This window comes from Schistocerca piceifrons, chromosome 5 (assembly GCF_021461385.2).
Source record: "Schistocerca piceifrons isolate TAMUIC-IGC-003096 chromosome 5, iqSchPice1.1, whole genome shotgun sequence".
Lineage (NCBI taxonomy): Eukaryota > Metazoa > Arthropoda > Insecta > Orthoptera > Acrididae > Schistocerca > Schistocerca piceifrons.
Genome location: NC_060142.1, coordinates 251,449,165 through 251,468,179, shown reverse-complemented (window position 1 = coordinate 251,468,179; position 19,015 = coordinate 251,449,165). Strand labels below are relative to the sequence as shown.

Here is a 19,015-nt window from a genome sequence, read left to right as displayed (position 1 = left end):
TACAGAACTAGCACTTCTCTACGAAAGGCAAAGGTCCAAAGTTAAAGTCTCAGTCCAACACACAGTTTTAATCTACCAGGAAGTTTCCTCTTCTCAGTTACTCTCACATTCTTCCATTTTTATATGGGCTGGACAAATTTGCAGCATCTTTATAACTACACTGCTTAGCTGAGTGATTGGTTTCAATTACAATAAGTTGCAGCAAACTGCAGAAGATCCTACTGGCAGCATATGCTTTTGTCCAGGCAGCTTGTGAAATGGGTGTGGTAATGGCTGTGGAGTTTCAGGTGCAATTACTTCAACATACCTGGCAGCTTCCATTTTGCCTTCGCTTTTGTGTACAATATAGCCAAAAGCATCACTGTCACTTTATGAAACGTTGCTGCTTTCACTAAAACACCCTGGATCACTAGTAAATTTCAAAAAGTTCACAAATTTCACCATCAATTAAGTCCTCTGCTTTGGCCTGGTGTAAGTTGCATTAAAAAACCACAAAAGGAGGGGAAAAACTGTAAACACTAACTTAAAGAAAAAGAACACAGAAACAGTAAATAATGGTGCTACATAAAAACAAGAATGTAGAATGTACTGCAAAAACATGATTGCAACAAATGAACAAAGTAACAGAATAATCTAACGCCAATATTTCACTGAAATGACATTCAAACGTTTACAGTTATTGACCTACATATTTAAATCGAAGCATCATGCATCCATCATCACAAAACAGAGTACTGATGAATCAGCACCCTGACAGTACTAGCATTGGTAGAGGGTGACTTTACATCGGTACCTTGACATTCAAAGGCTTAACTTACCTACTTGTGTTAGATGTATGACATTATGAGGACAGAATTGTTCAAATATTAGTGGTGCGGTTCTATCAAAGTATGAACATTACAATTAAGTAATGATGAGTAAAATATCCGGAGTATCAACCATATGACTTCCGGAATGATAAGCCAATGATTTGCATGTAACATGGTTAGTAGGATTGAGGTATCCGATTGCAGTGTATTGCTCTGAACAATAATATCACTGCGAACTCACTTTCCAAGTATTGTTCTCCACAACTAATTACCATCTGAGACCATGTTATGATTTTCACATTGTTGGAATAGTAAGCATAATGCAACTAAAGTGACCAGTGCTAACAATGCTGTGCAGAACACAGACTATCCCTGTAACTAAATTCAACACATAGGTCTATGATGCGTGCTCCAACACAACAGTGTAATACACACAATAGTGTAGTACCCAGAGACATATGAATGAGAAGCGGTGTGGGAAAGTAGCCATGTTTTGCTATCTGACAAGTTGTAATTTGATGCCAATCTAGACAATCTACATACAGGGTGATTCACGAAGATATGCAACTATTTTAATTTTATTCTACAAGTAAAACTAATGAAAAAAGTTCATATAAACATAGGTCTAAAAATGTTTAGTTATGGAGTTACAGCTAATAAAAGATTTTGCCTTAAATTTAGCAACTTCACCAATATGAAGCCATCACAGAACTGTTCGAGGTTAAAGTAAAGCACAATTTCCACTTATTTTGTTCTTTTTGATCTGGTGAGTCTAATAAAACATGTTCCAGATGAGTATCTGCAGTAGTTTTCCAGAACATCCAGAGAAGTGAAGAACTAATTTTGTAAAATGTAGAGAATTTAATTTTAGAAAAAGAATAACATTAAGTGAAACTGTAGGAATGTGTCAGATAATCTGCTTTTAGTAACAGCATAGTACACATGAATTCATGCCAAACCGGAAAAAACAAAGCTCAGTGTTAAGGAAGTTGTACAGTGTACATACAATTTCATAATACATTCACAATAAATGTTCAAAAATGTCTCCACCAAGTTCAATGCATTTAGCTGCAATTGTATGAACAGATTCTGTTGCTCATTCCACTTTCACAGGGTTGTTCTTAATTTCGTCTATTGCATTCCTAATGTGAGCAAGTAATGCCTCACATGTATTACATTTGCCCTCATAAACTACATGGGGCATGTTTTCTTAGATTCACCACACCAATAATAACAAAATAAATGGAAATAGTGCTTTACTTTAACCTCATACAGTTTTGCGATGGCTTCATATTAGTGAAGTTGGTAAATTTCAGGCAAAATCTTATTACTGATGATTATACGAGACACACAGGATTGAATTGAACTGTCACAAAAACTAGACCAGAGTACTTTTCAATGTGAAGTTGTCATACATTTATTGTCCTACATGATACAAACTATGTATTATAAAAAAAAAAAAAAAATCAGCAAAAGTAATTTAACTATCAATTTTTCTTGTATTTTATGTACAATATTAGAAAGACTGCATTCAAAAATCTTCACAAGTTACCCAATTGCTTGCAATAAAATAAATTCACTAATATTGTCATTTAAACACATAACTAAAATTTAAGTGCCACAAGGAAGTGTACTTTATAAACAACTCCAGTAATGTGATCTCTTTATTTAAAAATCCTCTGTAGGAGTAGCAAACTTGCTCCTCACCCCTTCCAAATGTAGGTTTGACTTCCATTCCATATTTTCAATGTAATAAAGAATATAAAATGTTCTTTGGCTACCTATACAGGTACAAACAACAAAACTGAAATGCACGTACTAATCTCTAGAAGAGTCTTGAGATTCACATTTCACAATATGAAAGACAATGTTAAGAAATTTAACAGCACATAAATCTGTAAAATGAATAATATATTATATAAATAAAAAATAAATAAATAACAGTGAAGTGACTTATTCCCCCTTGCCCTGTCCTTATGAGATGGTACCCAAGAAGAGCAATTATTATTTCTGAATTGTCAATTCAGTTCAGTTCAGCCATGAACAGCAGAGCAGCTACATTACGATCAGAATGAGAGGTGTGAATAATATTTATTCTCCTAATTTTGTCTCGGATTCATGAATTTTACAAGCAAAACAAAGAAAAGCACTGTAAAAATAAGAAGTACAGAATATGTGAACATATTCAGTCATCATCTGTCACTCAACATCTGCTGGATCCACTTCCGTAGAGCTTATGACTGCAGTGACTACTTCCACTTCTTGCCATTTCTTCGAATATGCCACAGGATCAAACATATCAGCATTCTGTCAAAATAAACTACAATTAGCAAAAATTCAAATCCACAAATACATATGTATGTTACAGGTTCAATAGTGAAACATTTTAACCTTACCTCACTTAACATGCAGCAACAGCATGCGAGAAATTGATCTTGTATTCCTTCACTTGCTACAAGCCCAAAGCACATAGCATCACAATTCATGTTAGGAAACAGACAGACATTTTGTGTTATATAGGTAAAGAAATCAATAGCAAAAAAGCAAACACTAAAAATTGGCAGTATTAGTTCAACAGAATGTTTTAGTATGATCACTACATTAATTGATCCCCATTAACTTGCAAAGGGAAACAGCAATTTAACATGTTAAACTGCACAAATCTTTCAGTTAGCACAACAGTGTCTCAAAATCAACACAATGGACAAGTTTCTGAAAGTTTTAGTTAGGCAGAATATGGCATTCAACGGAGTAATCAGACTTGTCATGTTCAAACCTGCAGTGATACTTTTTGTCTTTATAGTTAATGTCAGGTGAAATGCACACACAAAATTTCAAAAGCCCGCAAACAGTAAGGGTTTTTCCTTCTTCTTTTTTAATTTACTTGCTTGGTGCTAGTAACTAAGAGATGGATACCTAAGGATTTAGCCAGTTGCTACTACGGTGAGCATTGTGCACTTTATCAGGGAATTGTGGCCATCTTACTACTACTACTACTACTACTACTACTAATACTGCCACCCCAGCACTCGCTGAAAAGGAACCACATTTCAACATTTGTTAACATGGTATGTGATACTTTTTGAGGCACTATCTTTTAGCTTCTGGAAAGTATTTGGCAACATCTTTCTGACCGTAGTTCAAGTTTCAAAAAAATTTTCTGAACATACAGTCTAACCTTGCAGGTGATGGGGAAACTTTTGAATGTTTTGCAGTATGCTTCTATGGAGATATACAGCAAATACCAACCGAAGCCATCGATAGAAGATTATGTGATGTTCAAAAGGGTAGTTAAACTTTTAGATGAACATTTAAATAGTGCATGTGTGAGGTTAAAAGTGATAAAACACTTTATACCAAAGATTGCAGAATGAAATGAACAATGACTGGAGAGAATCGTTCAATGCAACAGAAGTGCAACTCTTCCACAAATTGCTGCAGATTTCAATGATGGGCCATCAAAAAGTGTCCGCATGTGAACCATTTGACAAAACAACATCAATACGAGCTTTCAGAGCCCAAGGTCCACTTGAGTACCCTTGATGACTGCACGACACAAAGCTTTATGCCTCGCCTGAGGCTATCAAACTGACACTGGACTGTTGATGACTGGAAGCATGTTGCCTGGTCGCATGAGTCTCTTGTCAAATTTTATCGAGTGGGTGGACGTATACAGGTATGGAGACAACCTTGTGAATCCATGGACCTTGCATGTCAGCAAGGGACTGTTCAAGGTGGTGGAGGCTCTGTAATGGTGTGAGGAGTGTGCAGTTGGAGTGATATGGGAGCCCTGATTCATCTAGATACAAATCTGACATTTGACACATATGTAATCATTCTGTCTGATCATCTGTATCCATTGATGTCCATTGTGCATTCTGATGAATTTGAGCCATTCCACCAGACAATGCAACACCCCAGATGTCCAGAACCGCTACATAGTGGCTCCTGGAACACTCTTCCAAGTTTAAACAGTTCTGCTGGCCACCAGACTCCCCAGATACGAACATTATTGAGCATATCTGGGATGCCTTGCAGCGTGCTGTTCAGAACAGATCTCCAACCCCTCATACCTTGCGGATTTGTGGACAGCCCTGCAGGATTCATGTTGTCGGTTCCCCTCCAGCATTACTTCACACATTAGTCAAGTGCATAGCACGTTGTGTTGCAGCACTACTTTGTGCTCACGGGGCCCCTATACAATATTAGGCAGATGTACTGGTTTCTTTGACTCTTCAGCATATATTATGAACATTGCACAAATATTTCACATTTCTGCAATAGTTACAAGGAATAAAATTAATACTGACATATTGCTATCTTTGTTTTTATTTCTGGACACTCCATAGTAATTTGGAAGGAACATTATGGATAAAACGTAATCTGTATTTGTCTACAAATATTTAAGTATCTTACAATCGCTTTCTGTCAGTTATTCATAGCTAGCCTCACATCCCAATGAAAGAAGTGACAAAGCAATGCTGCAATACACACTGATTTAAATCAGGGCGTACACCATGTAGCTTCAACCATGGAAACCGCATGAAGAATGTCCTACTTTACAGCTGTTTTTCAGTGACTTCAGTTCACATAGGCAGCTGAAATTTAGCAAGGGAACTTTTCTGCTGTTAACTAGAACTGCCAAAAAAAATAATAATAATAATAAAATAAAAATAAAAATCATAACACGTTTCAACATGACAATTCTGATCATTCTCTAGTCAGCTGCACTGCAATATGGTTTCTTCAAAGTGTGGTTGTAGAAACATTGCATATTTTGAAAAAAACTGGTAGTTTTAAATTTTGTCATATTTTCTGTACGTTCTTCTTTGACACCATTTAAATTAACACTGACTGAATAGACTATCAACTTAAAAAGCATCCAGCAGCTGTTTAATATGAGTTTTTCATTAACTGTGTCCTGTTTATTTTAAACAGGTTATCTGATATGACCCAAAAGTAAATTACCTTATTTAATGTTTCTGCCTACTAAAACACAAACAACATATCAAAAAGTAAGGTACACAGATAATTTCAGTAATCAGGTAATTACTTTTGACCACTGGAATACAAGCAGAAGCTCCTTCAATAGATGTAAAATGAAAAATGGAGAAAAAGAAGATTAGTGTTTAACGTACCACCGACAACTAAGTCAGTGTCAGGGCAGATGTTCGATCTGGGTAAGAAAATCTTTCAAAGCATCTTTTAGGGAACCGCTGTGTGAAGCACTGTAGGAATAGCACATGAAATGTGAATCTGGATGGCTGGACACACACACACACACACACACACACACACACACACACACACACACCACCCTCCTCTTCCTCCCAAATGATACTTTCTCACTGCTCTGGTTGTTTATATTAAATCGAGATTTTTGAGACTTGATACAGTATTTAAATTGTTGCACAGGTCACTGTTAGTATGAGTTTTCCCCGAAAGTGTTTTCAGCAGTGTCATGTTCAGGGAAAAAGAATTTATTGGTTGTCAGCTCTGTATTTGGGGAAGTATATCATTTGGTGAGCTCATTTAAAATAAAATCTCTTATAACAGTTTTTCAGCAGATTTCTGTAATGTGCATGAGAGAGCAGTCTATGAAGCTAACTAACTGGTTAGTGTCTCTTACGTGTCATATATCTGAAAGATTTCTACTTTACCATTCAAAGTGAGTTTTTACTGTACAGAGATTAAACGTTTCTTGAAAAATTAAAAACAAAAATGGAAGAGAAGAAAGAGAAACAAAGAAGTGAGTAGAACATGGGCTAAAGATTTGACAGTAACTAACTAGCAGTAGACAAAAAAATTACAGGATGTGATAAGGATTCGAAAACGTAAAACAGATTACTTACAATGTGGGTTAGAAGCGAATTTAACAATGGAAACTATCGTGAGATAAAGAGAGATGAATGACAGCACTAAATCAGTCTGAAGAAAGAGGACTCCAAGAAAGAGGTAGAGAACATTTGTAGAAATTGATGTCAATCTATGAAACATCAAAATACAATAACATGAAACCAACAAAACAGAGAAAAGTTTTTAATAATACTGTTCTATTGCTTCCTTTTGCTTATGTCTTAGTATAACTAATTTTTCAAGTTGCAGAAGTTTAAATATTTTACAAATTTGATCATCATACATCCACAATGGGAACTGCATTCATGAGCAATTAAATTAGGGTCACTACTAAACTGTGAAGCATCCCTTTTCACCCTACTGATGGATGACAAGTCATGACCTGGATTCTGTAAGTCATCCTGATCCAAGATCCATCACGTGTCCTCCTCCCTAATTTTCAGAGACTGGTCAAACCTATATCTAAGGCATGTGTGTCTCATTTGAGCAACTTGCCAATGTCATTTTATCCTGTGTAAATATTCCCCAAATGGAAGTACCCCACCACCAGCCCGTAAGGTGCCCAATTAGTGAGAGAGGTGCATAACTTACTGCAGTTTGGCATATTCTTACTCTGGTACCAACTTGTATGAATTTCAGATTGCTGTGAACCTAAGCCTACAATAAGCTCTGACACGGAGAGTACAGATACTAGTGTGATCTTCTGGTTTCTACTTCTTATAGTGATATGTTAGTTTTGACTGGTATGACTGTGCACCAACTGTCCATCATTGATTTGCACAATTTGCTGTAGTGTGATCCATCTATCTGTTGTTGCGATCCACAAGATTTCATAGCAATTCTTGTCATAAACATCTAACTGCCCATAGCAGTTAACTGTAGTGGCAGCAATTTTGCCCAAATCAGAGGAATCAACTGTAACTCTCGACATGGTAACACTGAAATGCACTGCACCTGCACAAGCTGTAAAGAGTGTCTCATCTACTGTAAATAAATTATCTGCCTGCAATCAAATGCTCTGATTCACATGTCTGGTACTGTCAATTACTAAAAGGTAAGAGGAGCAACATACTGCTATACAATGTAATTTTGTCTAACTCAACTACTGATGAATGCATATTCAAGACATTCAATGCATTTTAACAGGGAGGACTGAATTTTTTTGTTTTTAAATAACTACTGTAGTGACCAACCAGAACAACAGAAATATGGACACTTATATTTAGATGATACCAGTTTTGAATTAAAAGTCATTGCAGAAATCAAAATGCAAAATTTATTTGGAGTATTATATGAATTAGTTTTTGGTATAATATGATACCACATTAATATCTAATATTTAATATTACGGACTCGAGACAGCATCGATGGAAGGGGCATTTTGGATTGAACAGTAACATGCACAGTTAATGTTCTATATCTAATTAGTCTCTGAAAAAGTCAGAATACCTTTGTTACTATTGCTGGATATTCTCTGCAGATCCTTTCCCAATCATCTGGCAAGTTCTTTACACACTTTGATAATGAAAAACGCAGAAGCTGTTCACGTGTATACAGGTACGAAGGCTCTTTCTGAGAACCTGCAACAGATTGGCTGTGTTGTTATGAAATCATGTGGTATTCATTAATTTAAATTATACTTCACTTGAAAATATAGTTATGAAGATTACAGGAGTGTATACTTGGAGGAGAAAGTTTCGTAATTGCGCGCGCGCTCGCGCTCGTGTGTGTGTGTGTGTGTGTGTGTGTGTGTGTGTGTGTGTGTGTGTGTGTGCGTAAAATCTCATTGGTATCTATCTTCCCTCAATCTCATTTGAAGATTGCATCCACACTGGCAGCACTACTTCAAAACATGTTAACAAAAAGAAGAGGGAGGTAATGTTTTACGTGAAACCAGCAATGAAAACAAACAATGTTTACACATCTCTTCATCATATAACTTTGGCCTTTCCTTTCACAGAAAAACAATAGCTAAGACTGCTATTAACAATCTCCTGTAAGTTGACAAGTCATTCAGGTTCACACGGTAATTTGTACCTCTCTATCGACCTTCATTTGTGAGTGACTTCTCTCCTTTCATTACTTGTACTATTTCCTGTAATGTGTCTTGCCTTTTCTGTCAATTCTGCCAAAATTTGAACTTTTTGTTAGTCTCCAATTTGTTTTACTTTATGTTTGGACATATGTGCAATGTTCTGTGAAAACACTAGCATTTATAATGAACAAAAATGTTAATATTGACTAGTGAGCTATTCTGAAAGGTAAACTGTTCGGGATATTTCACATTTATTCATATTCAAGGAACAAATTTTACAATTCAGCGTTGGAGGTTTTTACAAATTCAATTTTTTCCAAATTCCACTGGGGAACTTGGGATTTTTTTTGATGAAAAAAGTGTTCACTCAGTTTTCATTCACGGTTTCAAAGTTAAGGAGAAGGTAAGTGACATACTTATAAAAGTGCTTTTCTATTTGAAGTTAAATAAGATTACCATTAGTGTTTTTAAACAAGTAGATCTTTAAATCAATATTTTCTTTTTTACTTTTTCTTATTACAGTACATTTGCTTGGGAAAGAGGGGGGAGGGGAGCGGGGGGAGGGGGGGGGGGGGGAGTGGGAAAGGATTCAGTCTTCAACTGCTGTATTGGTCTGTTACTTATTGTTTCTTTATCATATTCACCTACAGTGACAAGTATAGTTGTCGTATCAGCACCTTGTATTGCAGTAAAATGATGGGTAATCCTGTCACAGTGCTGTGAATTCAACATATGGCTCTTCTGTAATAATTCTGAGCTACACCAGTGGGCGGCACTAGTTTTATGTTTGTGACACTGAAGCAATAATTCGAGCTTAGTCTGCGATTTGTGATCTGAGTGACAACATGCCTGACCTTTACGAAGCAGAAGCTGCAAAAACTCAGTGTACTTTGGAACAGTGTGATATCAGTGATGCAAGTAATAATGAAGGCAATGACACAAAGTGAGGCATCAATAAGCTGCATTCTGGAGGATGGGGAAACTAAGTACAGCAAAGCCTGGTGTCACATTATACGTGTGCCGATGTTACAACAAAGTGTTCCGCAATCTCTTAAAAGGGGCTCATTGGGACTGGAACAATGTAGCTAATTGTCCGATAATTGGCAATTGTACTGCAACATCTGAAATAGAAGCAACAGTTCTACAGCATCTGGGACAAAATCCTACAGAACTTTGAGTATCTGTTCCTAGTAAAATGGCAACATCAGTGAAAGTCTGATGAAGTTTAGGGGCAGACTCCCATATGTTTAATTTAATCTAGCAAAGGGAGCTAAATCTTGCATAAAGATATATATAAAGGAAAATGGGTACTGCTATAATCTGAAGATATATGCTGGAAAAGTGGAAGAAAGTGGTGCTGTGCTTGCCTAATGTCCTGCAAGTGAAAATAATGTGCTTCAACTGTGTGAGAGAGTTTGGGGAGTGGAGAACTACTTATGTGAACAACTACAGTTGTCTCAACTTGTTTAGAAACTTACTAGCTATGAGCACTCACGCTGTTGGGTCTGTAAGACCCTAAGATGAATAATTAAAAATATGCAGGCCATATTCAGTGGAATTAACCTGAGGAGAGAACATACATTTGTATCTTAAACATTATTCTTGCTGTGAAATGAGTAGATAAAAGAAACGTTCAACTACTGTTAACACTTCTTGATAGACCAGAGTATGTGTACACAACCAGTGTCTTTCCTTGTACCCACTTATGAGAAGATATGTCAAGTGATATAAGAAAATTAAAATGTATCTTCTGGACATAGCACCACTGAATGCCAATGTAATTTACCACTTACTGAACCCAGCACCCAATAGGATGACGACGCCAAAATTTCTGGCACATTGTGGCAGAGCAGGTCTTGAAGACTGTAATTCTCCCAGGCTACATTGTAAGGGACAACCAAGCAATGCACAAAATCCGCTAACGACATTTTCCATGAAAAATAGCATCAACTGAGAAGAAAAGAGCTCTCTTCATCAGAAGGTTCAAAGTTTGTTAAGATCGAGAGCATCGTGGGGATACCTCTTTTGAATGTAACATATGTAAAGTCGCCTTTCAGGCAGACAAATGTTTCACGATATATAACAACACAACTAAACTGTAAGCGAATGATTATGATGTTATAGGTTTTTAGAAAAAGTATACTTCATATTTTTTTGATACTTGTGTTGTGAGAAAAATAAAAATGCAGAGAAGAAAATAATCTTATTCCAATGACAAATCTGTTCTCAAAAAAACATATTTCAATGGATTAACCTGGAGCAATCTTTGTAATTTGGGGACAGGAGATGGGGGGAGGAGCAGGAAGATGAGGAGGAGGAGGAGGAGGAGGAGGAGAAATCAAGATGCACAATGGTTTGAAGTCCATATTACACTGTATGAATTAACTTATCAAGTTATCTGTTAAAGTTTCGAGTAGGTCCAACAGGACTCTGTCTAGTACAACACTGCAGTGTTCAAACAACATTGAGTGCAATTTCTTGGGCATGTAGTGAATTCTGGAACAAGTATTTTCATCACATAATTGCAGGGAAAGAGGTTAGTAAGACAATCTTCTGAAGCTGCAATATATATAGGAAGTGAAGGGAGTATGAGTAAAATATATGCCCATCAGGCAGAGAGGAAGCTAGTTAAGAACTCAACTAACTTTTCATTTAAACTTTTAATAAAAGTATAGCCACCTGTTTATAGTTCAATGAAGATGAAATTTCAATACTTGCAGAAGCAACAATGATGGAGTGGATTTGGTTGGTTGGTTTAAAGGCGGGAGAACGGACCAAACTGCGAAGTCATCCGTCCCTTGTTCCTAATAAAACAATGCCACAAGTGTGAGAATAAAACAGACGAAACATACAACACAAAATGGAAAGAGAGGAAAAGCCTCAAGAATGAAGGGAAGGCAATGAACACTAAAAGTAACAAAAGAGAACGAGAAAACAACAGAGAGACGCTGGAAACGGGAGAGCAAAACATGAAAGCAGATTACAGTGGCTGGCCAACCACAAGAATTAAAAGGGAAAGCCAGCCACTTTGCAATACATTAAAACCTCCATCATAAAAGCACTAGGGTGGAGGACACACAGGGAGATGTGCTAAAAGAAGTATAAAATGTACTCCCACGGATAAAACGTAAAACTAAAGCTGCTGTGGAGGCATTGTCGCGCAACACCAAAGGCAGGGTGCTGGGTAAGTTAAAAGTCTGCCGCAGAGCATCAAAGTGGGCAGTCCAGCAAGAGGTGGATGACTGTCATTTGAGAGACACAGCGACAGAGTAGGCGTAGATAACCACGCATTAGCCACGTATGGCCAATGTGGAGCCGGCAGAGGACAACTGATTCCCTGCGAGAGGCCTGCATGGAAGACTTCCACACATTCATAGTGTCCTTAATGACACGCAGTTTGTTGTGAGTGCTGTTATGCCATTCCGTCTCCCAAAGCCAGAAAACCCTGTGGTGTAAGGCAGAACGCAGGTCAGCTTCGGAGATGCCTATCTCCAGACGCAGTTTCCGCGTCACCTGTTTGGCCAGCCTGTCAGCAAGTTCGTTAGCGGGATTCTGACATGTCCTGGGGTCCACACAAACCTCACGGAACTGTAGAACTGTTCCAGGGCACAGATGGACTCCTGAATGGACGCTACCAGAGGGTGGTGAGGGTAGGACTGGTCAATAGCTTGCAGGCTGCTCAATGAGTCAGCACATAGGAGAAATGACTCAACAAGGCGAGAGCAGATGTACTCAAGAGCATGAGATATGGCTGCCAGCTCTGCAGTGAAAATACTGCAGCCAACCAGCAAGAAGTGCCGCTCAATATGTCCTCCATGAACATATGCGAAGCCTACATGACCATCAGCCATTGAGCCATTTGTGTAAACCACTTCAGAGCCCTGGAACATGTCAAGAACAAAGAGGAAGTGACAGCAGAGAGCGGCGGGGTTAACAGAGTCCTTAGAGCAATGCAAAAGGTCCAAACGAAGCTGTGGCCGAGGTGTACACCATGGAGGCATAACAGCCCGCATGCAGAGATGGTAAAGGGAAGGACTCCAGTCCGAAGAGAAGGGACGACTCGCGAACCACAATCATTAGCCCCGATCTGGGCTGCCGATGCGGGACATGGACTGCCACGGTTGGGAAAAGTAGACGGTAATTCGGATGCTTAGTGGAACTATGAATGTGTGCTGTGTAACTGGCGAGTAGTTGCGCACATCTTATCTGCAGCGGAGAGACACCAGCCTCTACCAGTACGCTGGTAACCGGACTCGTCCTAAAAGCTCCTGTCCCTAATCGAACCCCACAGTGGAGCACAGGGTCGAGTAAATGCAATGCTGAAGGCGTTGCCGAACCATAAACCACACTACCATAGGCAATTCGGGATTGGACAAGGGATCTGTAAAGCTGCAGCAGTGTACAGTGATCTGCACCCTAATTGGTGTTGTTCAGGCAATGGAGGGCATTGAGGTGCTGCCAGCACTTCTGCTTAAGCTGATGAAGATGAGGAAGCCAAGTCAATTGAGCAATGAAAACCAGTGCTAGGAACTGATATGTCTCCACTACAGTGAGTGGATTGTCATTAAGGCAAAGCGCGGGTTCCGGATGAATGGTACGACGCTGACAGAAGTGCACGACACACGACTTTGCGGCTGAAAACTGGAAGCCGTGGGCTAGAGCCCATGACTGCACATTGTGGATGGCTTTCTGGGAGCACCACACAGCAGCAACAGTACTGGAGCAGCAGTACGAAATGCAGAAGTCGTCTGCATAATGAGAAGGTGAGACGGACGGAGGGCTCAACAGCTGCTGCTAGACTGTTAATGACCACTAAAAATAGAGGGACACTCAATACAGAGCCCTGCGAGACTCCATTCTCCTGGATACGGATGAAACTATGGGAGGCCACAACTTGGACACGGAAAGTACAGAGCGACAGGAAGCTTGGGATAAAAATCGAGAGTGGTCCCCAGAGACCCCACTCATACAATGTGGCAAGGATATGATGTCGCCAAGTAGTGTCAAATGCTTTAAGTAAGTAAAAAAAAAAGATGGCAATCAGGTGTTGCCGTCTGGAAAAGGCTGTTCGGACGGCAGACTCGATGGACAGAAGATTATCAGTGGTAGAGCGACCCTGGCGGAAGCTGCCCTGACATGGAGCCAGCAAGCCACGTGACTTCAGGACCCGACTCAACCCAACCGCCAACATACTTCACATTCCAGCAGCTTACAAAGAACATTGGTGAAGCTGTTGGGCTGATAGCTATACACATCAAGCGGGTTTTTACCCGGTTTGAGTACCAGAATGAAGGTGCTCTACCGCCGTTGCGATGGAAAAACGTCATCGCACCAGATCCGGTTGATGATGACAATGAGATGTCACTTGTAGTCAGATGAGAGATGTTTAATCATCTGGCTGTGGATGCGATCAGGCCCAGGAGCTGTGTCGGGGCAATTTGCAAGGGCACTGAGGAGCTCCCACTCTGTAAATGGGGCATTATAGGATTCACTGCAGTGTGTAGTGAATGAGAGGACATTCCCTTCCAGCCACCGTTTGAGAATGCGAAAGGCTCGGGGTAATACACCGGACACAGAGGCTCAAGCATAGTGCTCAGCAAAATGCTCGGCAATCGCATTTGTGTCGGTACATAACTCACCATTTGAGATAAGACCAGGGACAGCTGTTGGGGCCTGGTACCCGAAAAGACTTTTGATCTTTGCCCAGACTTGGGAACGTGACACCCAATGGTGGAGACGTTTTCCGTTGATTGATACGATAGCGAACATGGCCACGGAGCTGTTTAAAGGCTATGAGGTGCTCCAGGGAAGGCTGCCACTTATGCCGCTGTAGAGCTCGCCAACACTCCTCAATTTCTTCAGCGACTTCCGTCGACCACCAAGGACTGCCTTATGCCTCGGGCACGCTAAAGAGCGAAGGATCGCATTTTCTGCCACAGAAACAATTGTCCTAGTCACCTGCTCAACCATCACATCGATGTTACCATATAGGGGAGATGCAGCGGTGACAGCAGAGGTGAAAGTTCCTCAGTCCGCCTTGTTCAAAGCCCATCTGGTCAGGTGTCCGTGCCCCTGACACTGGGAAGATGGGGAAATGGTCACTACCACATACAAAGTCGTGCTCTCCAGTAGATAGATGATGGGAGAAGTCCTGGGTTGCAAATTGATAAATCAATAGCTGAGTAACTACCATGAGCCACACTGAAATGGGTGGCGGCCCCAGTATTTAAGAGGCAGAGGTCAAATTGCGTCAGTAAAGTTTCGATGTCTTTGCCTAAGCCAGTAAGCAAGGTACCACCCCACAAGGGTTTATGGGCCTTAAAATTTCCCAGAAGTAGGAGAGGTATAAGGAATTGATCAACCAATGCAGCTAATACATTCAGGGGTACTGCACCATCTGGAGGAAGATATACATTGCAGACCGTTATTTCCTGTGTTGTCCTTATCCTGACAGCCACAGCTTTAAGAGGGGTTTGAAGGGGTACATGATCGCTACAGACCGAGTTTAGGACATAAACGCAAACTCCACCTGACAGTCAATTATAGTCGCTACGGTTCCTGTAATATCCCTTATAGCTGTGGAGGGCAGGGATCCGCATTGCTGGGAACCAGATTTCCTGGAGGACAATGCAGATAGCAGGTGTAAAGCTTAACAGTTGTCGTAGCTCAGCCAGATGGTGGAAAAAACCTTCGCAATTCCACTGGAGGATGACATCGTGAGACTGGGTAGGCATGGAACATTCAACGAGGCAGTTTACGCCTCAGTCACCTGCTGCCACCGATTTATTGCCTGAGCAGTCTATATCCATTGTGTCTGAGGGTCTGACGAGATCTAGGTCCTCAGCGGATGCCAAAATCTCCACCCCATCCTCAAACACAGAATTTGTAGGTAGCGGTGATGTGGGTGCCACCGAAATTTCTTTGGTCTTAGGGGTTTTCTTTTTTGATTTCTCTTGCTGCTTCTGGGTTTCCCTGGCTGGGGGGACTTCACTAGCACAGTCTCTGGGACTGAGGATGAGCATGAAGTCCTACGATCAGCTGCTTTTGGGCTCTTCAGCCACTGACGGGTGTCACCTTTCCCACTACAAGAAACCTGGAAAAGGAGTGACCAAGGGACCCCTAGTGAGAGAAGCCGAAGACGACTTATTCTTCGGCTTAGAAGTGGGGATGGACATCCCCGATTGTTGGGGGGGAGGGTGTTGTCCCGAAGTAGGTGGTGCAGGAGCAAGAGGGAGGGAAATGCCCCCCACCATCAAGGGGACAGGTGTAGTCTTCCGGCTCTGAGAGGTGACCTGGGTTGGCAGAGCTGTCGGTGCCAGAACTGTTGTAGTAGCGGCTTAAGACGATGTCGTACACACAGGATGCAGGTGTTCAAATTTTCTCTTAGCCTCAATGTAGGTCAGTCGGTCCAGGGTCTTGTACTCCATGATTTTACTTTCTTTCTGGAGAATCCTGCAGTCAGGCGAGCAAGGCGAATGGCGCTCTCCGCAGTTGACACAGATGGGAGGCAGGGTACATGGAGTATTGGGATGTGATGGGCATCCACAATCTCGGCAAGTGACGCTGGAAGTACAGCGAGAAGGCACTTAAAGCACCACTTTGGAGGAGGGATATAGGGCTTTACATCACTCCAGTAGACCATCACCTTCACCTTCTCGGGCAATGTATCACCCTCAAAGGCAAAGATGAAGGCACCGGTGGCAACCTGATTAGCCTTCGGACCCCGGTGGGCACGCCGGAAGAAATGTACACCTCGGCGCTCTAAGTTGGCGCGCACCTCATCGTCAGACTGCAAAAGAAGGTCTCTGTGAAATATGATACCATATTTAAGCTCTTATGGGATGTGATGGTTACAGAAACATCCCCCAGCTTGCCACAAGCGAGTAACTCCTGTGACTGGGCGGAGGATGCTGTTTTGATCAAGACTGACCCAGATCTCATTTTGGACAAGCCCGCCACCTCCCCGAACTTGTCCTCTAAATGCTCAACAAAAAACTGATGCTTCATCGTCTTGAAAGATTCCCCATCAGCTCTCGAGCATACAAGGTACCGAGTGAAGTAAGATCCGCTGCCATCCTTAGCCTGACGTTCCTCCCATAGTGTGGCCAGGGAGGGGAACGATTTGGGATCGTACTTCTGTGCGTTAATTGAACTCTTGATTGTTTAGAGACTGCTGGTGTTTCACCACCAGCAAGAGATGATGGACTATGCTTCGTGTGTTATCCGCCCTGATGCCATCCACTCCGACCACGTGCCCTCCCCATGGGCGCCACCCAGCCGCAGCAAAAGCCACCTGGCAGGATGGCCATTGGCGGGAGTCCCGATGCCGCAGGGGGATGTCCATCTACCCCTTGGCATACGTGGGGAGTAACGGCACAGGCATCAGCAGAGCTATCCCTGTGTGGTCAGGGGGCTACAGCCAACAGGGTACATGGCAGACCCACCACAACGGACTGGCTACCGTGATGGATATCAGGCGCAAATAAGTCCACGGTCATCGTCGACACAGAAATTGACAGCGCATAGTGCATGGGGGAAAACGCACCCAGGAAGGTGTCTTCACCCAAGAGATGGAGAATGGACAGAACTGCAATGCGACGAGAAAGTGGGCTAAAGATCTCAATGCACGATGGGCACGATGCACCTTGTAAGGCGCCCTTCTCCAATTGGCTTGCTCTTCGGGAAAATTTTGAAGAATAGAGGTCAAATCCTACAGGGGACCATCACATAAAGGCCGAAACGTTTGAAATTCCTTGTCACCTCATACGACAGGCAGCAATACCTTGGGCCTATTCTAGCCCCCGGATCCGCAGGAGGGGATGGAACGGATTTCCACTGCTTATAGGAAGCCTGAATTCTATAGCAATGTTAAGAAGAGGACGATCTAGTTGCTGGGTAGCAGTCATAGGTGTGTGAAAGAAGTTATTCTTTAGCTGTTCCCTGCATATTTGTTGACAGAAAAGTCCCTGGATTTATAGCTGGTTTTTGGTGTCTAATGGGCATAATATTACAGCAAACACTGTTGCAATTATCAGATGCACTGACAGGTTTGCACCTGATGGTGGTGGTAGGGTTGCTTGCCACGATATTATGCCTGCTGGACCCCGAGAAATGGGAGTACATATGTGGATTGTTCTGCAATGTGTAAAAACTTCACAAAAGACGATCAGTTACATAAACGGTGATTGGTCAGGACTGCTATTATTCAGATTCACACCATTAATGTTCACTTGGTACAGCTGTTCAGACAACAAAGTCAACCTCAGCTTGACAGTGCTCTGAACTGATATAATATGGGAAGATAGGATGATGATGATGATTACATCTACTCCGCAAATCACTATGGTGAGTCAGAGAGAGTACTTTTTGTATCATGTATGACAACACATTCACAGATTGAGCAAGGGAAAAGTGATTGTTTACATGGCTATAGCCATGCTGTTATTTGCCTGATTTTTATCAGCATAACATCTGCAGGTTGAAATGTATGAGCCTCAGGAATATTCAGGTATCACGTATTTGCATGATGTGCAGCAATCTTTGAGTGTGTGCCAATTAAGATTTTTTTTAACATCTCTATTACTCTCTTGGCAGTCAAGGAGAGTCTTATTCGCACGACCCATCACATATGATCTGTGTCTCATATTAGTCCAGCCTGATAGCGCTCTCTTACACTTTGTCAGTATGGAAATATAGATCATACAAGCATTTTTTATACAATCACTTCTGTAGACAAGACAGCAGTTTTCAAGTATTCTACAAATGCAGCTTGGTCTGCCACTTCCTTTGCAGACAACTGAACTTATGTGGTTGTTCCACTCCATATATTAATACAGTGTTAATCCAAAATATTCATATGACAAGATTGACTTCTTGTCACTCAGTAACCCCTCAAACCACAAACCTGAGAATGTACTTGCTTACATGAGGGTCACTAATGGAAGTAATGTTGTACTTGCCACTTGTAGTTTTCCAGGAAAGTCTCTCCGGCTTTGTCATATGCTGACTGTGCAACAGCACTGTGAAGAAATCAGGAACTACAAACGATCCTCACGGAAAGAAAATATGTGTTGAAAGGTATGTGAAAATATTCAGGAGGCTATGAATATTTTTCAATGGACAGTGCAGTTAGGAATAATGTGGGACTTCTGGCTCACAGTTCATAAGCCTCGTGCTGTACCATCCCAATGATGTCATATGTGGAACATATGTGGAGGGGGGGGGGGGGTATATTCACAGATTTCTCCCAAGTTTTCCGGTTAATAATACACTTTTTCAGGATGAAAGTACATATCTTTTTAATGTTAAAGTGACA

At 41.2% G+C, this 19,015-nt stretch overlaps 1 protein-coding gene across 7 annotated transcripts in view; it reads right to left on the bottom strand.

Moving 5' to 3' along the window:
* Positions 1-2,460: 2,460 nt before the first annotated feature.
* LOC124798186 (eukaryotic translation initiation factor 4E-binding protein Mextli) overlaps positions 2,461-19,015 on the bottom strand; it is a 135,769-nt gene continuing 119,214 nt past the window's right edge. For 6 of the 7 annotated variants that reach the window (XM_047261478.1, XM_047261475.1, XM_047261480.1 and 3 more), the window contains 2 exons: positions 8,115-8,245; positions 2,461-3,116 (listed from right to left, as the gene is read on the bottom strand). In XM_047261478.1, coding sequence (XP_047117434.1) covers positions 3,009-3,116; positions 8,115-8,245 — 239 coding nt within the window. In that variant the 3' untranslated portion in view covers positions 2,461-3,008. Of the gene's footprint in view, positions 3,117-3,205; positions 3,262-8,114; positions 8,246-19,015 lie in introns of all 7 variants that reach the window. The other variant, XM_047261479.1, reaches the window with a different exon arrangement.